This window comes from Austrofundulus limnaeus, unplaced genomic scaffold (genome assembly GCF_001266775.1).
Source record: "Austrofundulus limnaeus strain Quisiro unplaced genomic scaffold, Austrofundulus_limnaeus-1.0 Scaffold193, whole genome shotgun sequence".
Classification (NCBI taxonomy): Eukaryota; Metazoa; Chordata; class Actinopteri; order Cyprinodontiformes; family Rivulidae; genus Austrofundulus; species Austrofundulus limnaeus.
Genome location: NW_013952595.1, coordinates 651,355 through 660,886, shown reverse-complemented (window position 1 = coordinate 660,886; position 9,532 = coordinate 651,355). Strand labels below are relative to the sequence as shown.

The following is a 9,532-nucleotide window of genomic DNA, read 5'->3' as shown; positions in this document are numbered from 1 at the left end:
ATCAGACAGATAGATAGACAGACAGACAGACAGACAGACAGACAGACAGACAGACAGACAGACAGACAGACAGACAGACAGACAGACAGACAGAATTTATTTCATGTATATTATTGTTATATTTATTTGTTACGTTTCAATTTAAACTGTTAAATTTTCTTTTAAAATATGTCTGCAGCTTATTTCTTCATAATATAATAATAGATAGATAGATAGATAGATAGATAGATAGATAGATAGATAGATAGATAGATAGATAGATAGATAGATAGATAGATAGATAGACTTTGTCTGTCCCAAAGGTGACAGAAAATCATCATTGACAGGGCTCCATGTTAAAAACATACATTCAAAAATAAATAAAAAAGCAAACATAAATGACACCAAGAGCTATAATAAAACCCATATTCACAACAACCAAATTTAAAACAGTCCTAAAATGGGGGAGGGGGGATGTAACTATGCAGATTATTATTTAAATAAACCAAGTATTACAAAGATCTGTTATCTTTGAAATAGTTTATTTTGCTGCATTTAATCATGAAAACATACGGAACCCTATAAAGTAGTGATAATTAAACAATATCAAAAACAAAAAGAACACATTATGCCTCCTATTTGACACAAATATTATTTTTACATCTCTGACTTGCCAAATTTTTAAACCAATTTTATTTTCACTTTCATAGTTCTATCTTCAATTGCTTGTAGTTTTAACTGACTTGACTGTGCATAGAAATGTTTTTACTAGCTTGTAGCCAAGGTTCTGACGTTTCTGTAGATACCAAACATGTCTACGTTTAGCTAAAAGAACTTAGAGTAATTAAAGTAGAAAACCGAGGGTTTGGACTTAAGAGATGAATGAACCAATTGGCGGGCCGAACTTTGGTCACTCGCGGGCCGGATTTGGCCTGTGGGCCGCCAGTTGAATAGCCCTGTTTTATAGGGTTCTGTATGTTATGTTCATGATTAAATACAGCAAAATAAACAATTTCAAAGGAAACAGATCTTTGTAATACTTGGTTTTTTATAATGACTTTATTGCTGGATGTTCGGTGCCTGAGCTGTTGACCTGTAGTAACTGTGGCCCCCGGAGCAATTTAGTTGAATAGCCCTGCCCTAAACATAACTAACTGATACCCACCTAGTTGCAAATTTCCTCTCCACGGTCACCAATGTGATGTTCAGGATGGGAGAATGTGATAAAGTGAAGATTCAACACAATCTACWGGCTTCTTTAGATTGATTGCTTTTTGTGWACAGTACCCTGAGACAACAGTAGTTGTGATTTGGCACTATAAAAAACTTTGTACAGATGTTAGCAAACAAACACTACCTTCTTAGACAAAGTGTTCAAAAGACTCACCATTCTTTTCAAAACTGCAACATTTTGCAGAACAACTATTATTCGTTCTATTGCTAGATCAGGTTAGGTATTTACAGCGGTGCTATAAAGCAAACATCTTAATGGAAAACATTCAGTCTAACAACCAGAGGCAGACTGTTTTCTAAAGAAATGTGACAGGAAGAGACTGGCTAGCATATTCAACTGAAAACAGATCTTTGTGATGAAAACAGCATGCCCCTGGGGAAAACACAGAGAGTGAGTTTACAAGTGTGTTTCTCGGAGAACATGTTCTGATTTGAACGGTGCTCACAGTAAACGTGAGTGTGTGTGAATTCTGCTGAAAATGTTCAGAAACTTCCAGCAGTGTGTGTTAGTGTCTGTGTGTGGCGCTTGTAAAACCATGTTGAGCGTTTAAAAGCTTGGTTGTTTTATGCAATAATCACACATTTTAAAAGAATGGAGTTTTCCTCTGTTGTGGCAGGAATTGCTTTTATTTAATGCAAAGTAACTTCCAGTAAAAGATCATCCAAGGCTTCTTTTAAATATTTTACCTTAGTGTTTGAAGATCTAAAGGTCAAAGAAACAATATTGATCAAAAACCAATTCAATATGTCTGCAACAGTTAACTGTAGCAAAAACAAAAATGGCATCTGGCCCTACTTTTATATGTTTTGGTATGACTCAAGAGGGTTTGTCATACAGGTGAATATCAAGCACAGCTGAAGTTCTTCCTGTGACTCACAGACTCATGTCTTTGTATTCTGGCATGTGGCCTTTTGAGCCACAAAACATCAGGACTCCACTCTAATGAAATAATAAAAGGAAACACATGGTGACAATTGTTAATACGGCTGTCAGATATAAATGGCTGTGGATCGATGAAATAGTTTTACTTTGCTTCCTAAGACCAGGCTGCTGCTGCTGCTGTGTGCCAGCCATTTGTTTTGCTCTTCAAGTGTGGGAGCTCAGAATGACGTCCCAGTGAACTTTCCACAGACGTGAATCCTCTCTCGGAGGATGTGCAGCCCCGCCTTCTCTCAGCCGTCAGCACTCGGGAGAATACACCTTCTAGCTCTGTGCTCTGTGGAGGCTACAGCTCCTGGGAACCTGCTGTTATTGGTTACAGGTGGACCAAGACTCTTTGACACAATTATTGCGTCTTCTTTTTCTTGTTCTGGCAAATAGTTATCACTATTTTTCAGCTGTAACATCAGTCATGGAGCACAGAGTTTGGAGAAAAAGGAAAAGTTCTCCATCCAGGCTAGGCTCTGACTAGCTAAAAAAGGGCCCATTGTTGACTGCTGCTCTTGCAGGCTTTCCTAAACATGATGTACGAAGCATTTTTTCACACTAATCTGTTGTTTTGACAAAGGGTTGTTTTAATTTGGCAAGCTATTAGTTTAGACTACACAAAGACCTTTATTCTTTTATATCCTTTCTAAAAATATCTTCTTAAACACAGCACTGGATCTAAATTTTCATCAATGGAACCACTAAAAATTACCTAAAAGCTGCAGTAACTGTGCCATGCCTCTAAGTGGTGCTGTAACAGCCACAAACATACACCAAAAAACAGGAAGCAAGATTCATAAAACTGAGGGTAAGAACTGTAAACCCAACAAGGAGAAAGGACACATTTGTGTTTAAGTCAGATTAGTGATGGAGCTATGACATCTTTTTCAAAAAGTTGCATTTTGTCCATAAAAGCGCAATGTTGGTGTTTCAAAAAAAAGTGAAAAATCAGTAGAAAAATAGCAATAAAGGGTAAAAAAATCCAAAGAGCAAAGCAATAGCTAAAATTAGCAAAAAGAATTTGAAAGTAGTAAGTTAAAGACAGAGGAGGAAATGAGAGTGAATATTTTCAAATAAGCAAAAATAAAGAAAATTACAATAATCTTGTAATGTTTTGAAAAAGCTGAAAGAGCTGAAACTAGACTTAAAATATCTATAAATAAGTAGCTGAAAAGGCTGAAATTAGCAGAAAGAGTTCGTTTACTGAATGAAACAGTAAGAATCTGAAATGATCATAAGAAGGTGAATTTAGCTGAAAAATGGAATTTGCTATAAAGTAGCTAAAAATGCAGGTAACAGTTGAAATTAGCAGAAAGCAGCACAAAAATAGTTAGAATTTGTAGAATAAAAACAGAAAAGTTCAGAACGATGGCCAAAAAAAGCCAAAAAAAAGTTAACCTAATAGAAGCTGATGGAATTTGAAATTTGTACAAAGACGCTAAAAAAGAAGAACCAGAACATAAGGTAAAAAGTAAAGATTTATGAACACTTTGAAGGGTTTTAAGAGTGTTGAAGACAGCTCCATTGATTTCCAATGAGAACAAAAATGGCAGAAAAAGCTAAATGACTTAAAAATTTTAAATTGCTGAAAAAACAAAAGTCATAGCTGGAATGTCCTAAAGGAGCTGAAAGATTTAATATACATTTTGTTGAAACAGCATAAGCATTATGGAACGAGACACTTGCTGAAATATGTACAGAAGAAAAAATGATCTCAGTAATATGAATGTTTGATAAGCCGTCACACTACGAATGTGAAAGAGTAAAAAGAAACCATTCAACCTACGGTATGCCGATTTCAAAGATGTTGTTCTGGATCAGCTGCTTGCCCAGCATGATGATGCTGAGCTGAATGCACAGCTCGATGAGGCAGCCTCCTGGAGCACACTGAGAAAAACACAGAGTTTAACTACACCTCAGCTCAAGACCATATTACATTTGATTTTTCTAATCAAATCAAAAGGAAGCAGAAACTGAGATAACGAGACAAACAAACCTCCTCCATGCGAAAATTATTAAAGACGTACACGTAGTTGCCAGGTCGACCTGCAAACCTGCAGACACAAACAGCCAAAAATAAATTACAATTAATTTAATCTATTTTTAAACCAATTCCTCCTCTAATAGTTAGCTGTGGTGGCATCTTGAACAAAAGTACCTCCAAAAGTTAATTTGTTCTATATGGACATCTAATGGTTACATTCTGTAAGTTTCATTAAAATGCCTTCAGTGGTTCATAAACACAGCTTGTGTGATCAGTTTTCTCTTGGAGTTTAAATTTGGGATCAGTCTCAGCTACTACCACACCAAGTCTCAGCTCAATATCTGCACAACTGATTAAGTTACAGACATTTTTGTGTTTGCAAAGGACGCTTAACTGTCGCGGCCACCTTCAGTTGGACTGACTCCAAAATTAATCAGTTGTAGACATACATCCAGCAATTACTTTCTAAGAGTTTGATTAAAATCTATGCAGTGGCTCATGAGATATTTTGCTAACAGACAAATGAAAACACACGGGAAAAAGTCAAACTGCCCTTTCAGTGAAGGGGAAATAAATCCTCAGCCACACGTTTGGATGGACATTTTTTACACAAAATGAACATTTAATCTTGTTAATTAATAATAGATGCTATAGGATGTATGCATGGTTTCCACAGTACACAAACATCTATGGGTGCAGGTCTTACCGTCCTTTGAAGAAAGCCACATAAAAGATAGGAGCGTATGCGTTCATAAACTTGAGCAGGAAGGCTTTCAGGATGAGGTGCTCTTCAAAAGTGGTATCTGTTTTAGGTATCTCTGAAAGAAAAAGGTTTTGACATTTGAGAGTGCTGCAGAATGAAATTCAAGTTTCTGCATTTACCTTGTATTAAAGCAGCGTAACAATTAATGAACTCAGTTTGCTATTAACTATTATTTTGATTTGATTGTCAGTACATATTATTTCAGGCAAAAACATGTCAGCATCTGCAATGATGTTTCTATCGGGCATAAAATATAAAACTAACATTTATATGCAGTACTACAAACAAAATCTAGCCCTGGTAAACTGTTTACACTGACAGCCTGCCTCTTCCAATATGGCGTCATTCAGCAGTCAATCTTCTGAGGCGTGCATAACGCTTTGTCTTTTTCTTTTTTAAGAATTTTTTACAACACAATGAAGACTAACATTACAAACAAAGCAAAGAAACAAAAGAAGAGAGAGAGAGAAAAGAGAAACAAACAAATAAACTGAACTACAAAATAGAACAAAGTGTGACTGGTTTTAATATTAGTATAATTAGTATAATATTTGAGTATTTGAGGATTGGTAATTAGCAAATTTAGGATAATGTACACAAAATTTAATGACCAAATAAAAAAAATAAAATAAATAAGTAAAAGAGAAATGAATCAGCTAGTTAAAGAGGCTAGTAAATAAATAGGGCTATATAAATCAAAAAAGTTCCTAAGAATCCATTAAATGCAAAACGTAAAAAAAAAAAACATGTGTTTTTGTAAACATGTATATAGGTTTGTACAAATAAATTGAAGGGGGTGGGATAAATAAAGAATAAATAATGAGAGAAAAGAAATAAAACAACTTCATGAAGGGGCAAATAAACAAAAAGACGTATAAATAAAAAATAAAGAGAAAATAAGAATCCGCAAATGCATAACTGTAATACAAAAGAAATGTAAATAACAAAAATCATGTGTACATATTGTATATAAGTTCATAACATAAATAAATAAATAAATAAATAAATAAATAAATAAATAAATAAATAAATAAATAAATGTTTTATGACATTCCAGTTTTGTAATGTGACTTCTTGGCGATAGCTAGAGAGCTGATTATTGAGTTTATATATTTTTCATTGAGGTTTATTTCAGATGTTTTATTTATCTTTGAACTCTGGCTTGATAAAAATAAATGGCTGAAACGCTCAACTTCTGTAATTGTAGCTTAGGCATGAATAAATCCTCCACTGGATTTTGAGTCTTATTATAGTATTTTCTCTTAGTCGCAGCTCCTCATCAAAAAGTAAAGTGGTATTTTTATAAAACTTAGCAAATAGTACGAATTTCCAAAACATAAATATAACCCTTTCATTTTGCAGGTAGTGGAACAACCATTAATTATATTAAAAATCTGACCTTGCATAGAACTTGGGCTTAAGATTTATTTTACCATTTGGTAATTTTCTTTTGTGTGTTGTATAGTTAACTGTAGCTGTTTGTAGCCACATTATTAGGGCAACAACATGCTTTTTTTGTACCTAGCTCCGTTAGCCACAGGGCAACAGAACCGTAGATTTCATCGAGGATCAGGATCACCACCAGGTTGATGATGACCGCAGTAGATGTCACCGTCACACGAACGTTGGACTTGGTCTCGGGATCGGGGCTCATCGCCATCAGGGCCGATATGGTGATGCGGTAAATGATCACGCCGAAAACCGCCGAAAACGTCAGTCCAAACTGGTGGCAAAGACAGCAAAGACAAGGAAGAGAAATTGGGCCTTTACTCAGCCCACTGACAAGAAAGTGACATCACTGGGATAAATATTTGAAAGACTAAATGAATGTAGGTCATTCCATTACTGATTTATGCACATTGACAGTTTAGGCTTTTTTTTAAATTCAAACTACTTCCATCCACAGATGCTGAGAAGTATTTAGTACAGAACTAATCTGATTTCTGTACTTACCATAAAAAGAATAGAAGAAACATTCATGAAGTATCCAGGAAGACGGTCTTTCCAGGTCAGCTTGTCTTCATGAGCCTGAAAAAAACAAGAGGGAAACTGTTTCTCCTTTGATGGAATATTTGTGAAAAATCTTTTGGGGTGACCTGTTTTATTTGGTTAAATAAGTCAATTTCAAAGACCTGGAAAGCAAATCAAACCAAGAACAACACATCCAAACCCCCATGACTCTATTTACTTCAGCCTTAATGATTAGAAACATACAGACAGAGGAGGAGCAGCTTTAAGCGGACAGTAAGTGCAACACCACCATCTAGTGAACGTGTCTGTGATGTACAACCAACACTTTGTTTAAAAGACTAACCTGATTTACAACCACTGTATTTTTTGTTTGTTTTTTGTTTTTTATCCTAACAATTTTTACAACAGAAAACATAAGAACATAAAAAATTTTAAACAAGAGGAAATGTTAAAAATGTTACCACATTCAGTTAAATTTTGGAAAAAAAATCAAGCATCAAAACAGTCAACTACACTGGTAATCATCGACAGCATTTGGACACAATTACACACGATGCTAAATCCTATACGGAACACAGAATCTGGGTGGAAAACTGATGGGTGGAAATACTGAGAGACAAGGTTAAAACCTGTGTGTGCGTCTGGTTTTTGTTACTTTTTTAGGACCTTTTCTGGGATAAACACCTATCTTGTCAGGACCAGTAGTTCTTTTGGGAACCAAAGCCTGGTTCTAATATGGTGGAATGCCATTGGTGGATTAGGAGTTCGGGGTTCAAGGTTAGGCTACAGAAATCAGAAATGACTGGAAATCAAAACACAGTTATAATAAGGACAGAAATGTGTGTGTGTGTGTGTGCGTGCGTGCGTGCGTGTGTGTGCGTGTGTGTGTGGTGGGGACAGCCATCACCAGGGGAGGCTGTAAATGGGTCACATGTTATATTTGGCTTTTAGAGCCCACTGAGGACTGACCAACCAAACTCTCATGACAGAAGCTCAGTTGGTTTTCTTTGCCACTCACTCGCTCTGTTTACACTCTGCCCTCTACATCTCACCAATGTTACTGTTGCAGCAAAAAGATAATGGAGTCAGGAAAGACCCAGATGTTGATTTTTAACAATTTATTACAGAAAAAATGTCAAATGAAGCATCTCAGGGATAGGACAGAACCAAGCTGTCTGTCCTCAGATTGTCAAAGTTTATCAGTAAGACATAAAACACCACCAGTCTGGTCATAACTTGACAACTGTATCATTTAGATGGCAGCATGACTGAACAATGACCTGCGAACAGAAACACACAATACAGGACAATTCCACATGATAAGGACATATTATTTTCCTTTGACTGCTCAGAGTCAGGCAGTGGCCTAAGTAGTGCAAAGAGGTCTCTAATTCAATGCCACAGACATCACACAGACCACTGTCATGGAGTCCCATCACCATTTCGTGGTGTTTGAGCAGATTGGACTCCAACCAGTGTGCTTAGAGTTTTCCTTGTCAGGGAGATGAGAGCTTTCCCAAACCTAAGATTTGGGCCATTTATCAGTTCTTATGCCTGTCTACAGTCTGTCAGCTCCCTCYGGTGAATTGAGTGTTGCGTTTATTCCAGGCCTGTAAGGCAGTCCTATAGCTTGCAGTTGGAATTTTGCATTACACAGTATTTCTAGTGTATGGGATAAAATTCCTAAAGRAAGTGCCCCAATCTGCATTGAAACTGTCATAGCAGCTGCTGCTATTTGTTCAGATCTAGACAAGTTAGTCTAGGGGTGTGAAAGCTGCTGCTCTGGGGCCACATGCAGCTCTTTGGACCCTCTTATTAAGAGTGAAACATATTGGCTAGAAGCCTYTTGACCACTTCACTAGCCTACCATCCAGCCTTAAAGTATGATCTTTCACTCACATCTAGCAGGGAGACCCTTAAGACTAGATTAGATAAAAAAAATGTGCCTGCAGAGTTTAATTGTAGTTTTTATTAAATTTGGTATGAATTACTGTATATATGGTAGTTTTTCTTGTTTACATGAATATGATCTTTTCTTTTGTCCTAACATCCATCCGTCATCTTTACCCGATTCTTCTTTTCAGGGTCAGGGGTGGTAACCAATGAGGTGCACCCTGAACGGGTCGCAAGTTCACCACAKGGCCATATAGAGACAAACAACTATGTAGGATTTTCTGTGCACTCAGGATGTGGGGCTAAAACTTCCACCTATCCCAGCAACATACAATTATGGTCTTTTTAGGCATCATACAACTAATTATTAGTCATATTGTTTTTGAACTGTTTTTTTTTCCCCAGTGATTTTTAGTCAATCGTAGCACAAAAACGGCTGCACCGATCAACACAAAATGTGGCAGGACTGTAGATGAGTCTGACCTACTCTCCGCCAGCAAACGGTTTTATGATAGACCCCATATTGGGGGAGGGAGCTCCATCCAAAGAGGGGGTGTCTGGAGATGCAAAAATGCTTATAACTCAGAAACCGTTCAACATAGGAGCTTCAGATTTCTTTTGTTGTTTAGCTCTGATGAAGCTCTATCCATCAGGCCCACCAATCAGTGCCCCCCCCCCGACCCCCAATTAATCTCAAAAAGGGGTATCTGGACACTTTACATACAAAAATGGTTATTGCTCAAAAACTATTAAACATAGGAGCTTCTGATTTCTTTTGTTG

The 9,532-nt window shown here is 36.6% G+C and overlaps 1 protein-coding gene across 3 annotated transcripts in view; it reads right to left on the bottom strand.

Moving 5' to 3' along the window:
* The window catches only part of ano2b (anoctamin 2b), a 105,632-nt gene that overhangs the window by 34,810 nt on the left and 61,290 nt on the right, over positions 1–9,532 (bottom strand). For all 3 annotated transcript variants that reach the window (XM_014018451.1, XM_014018452.1, XM_014018453.1), the window contains 5 exons: positions 6,841–6,915; positions 6,409–6,610; positions 4,831–4,942; positions 4,137–4,194; positions 3,927–4,027 (listed from right to left, as the gene is read on the bottom strand). In XM_014018451.1, the coding sequence (XP_013873905.1) occupies positions 3,927–4,027; positions 4,137–4,194; positions 4,831–4,942; positions 6,409–6,610; positions 6,841–6,915 (548 nt within the window). The remainder of the gene's footprint in view (positions 1–3,926; positions 4,028–4,136; positions 4,195–4,830; positions 4,943–6,408; positions 6,611–6,840; positions 6,916–9,532) is intronic.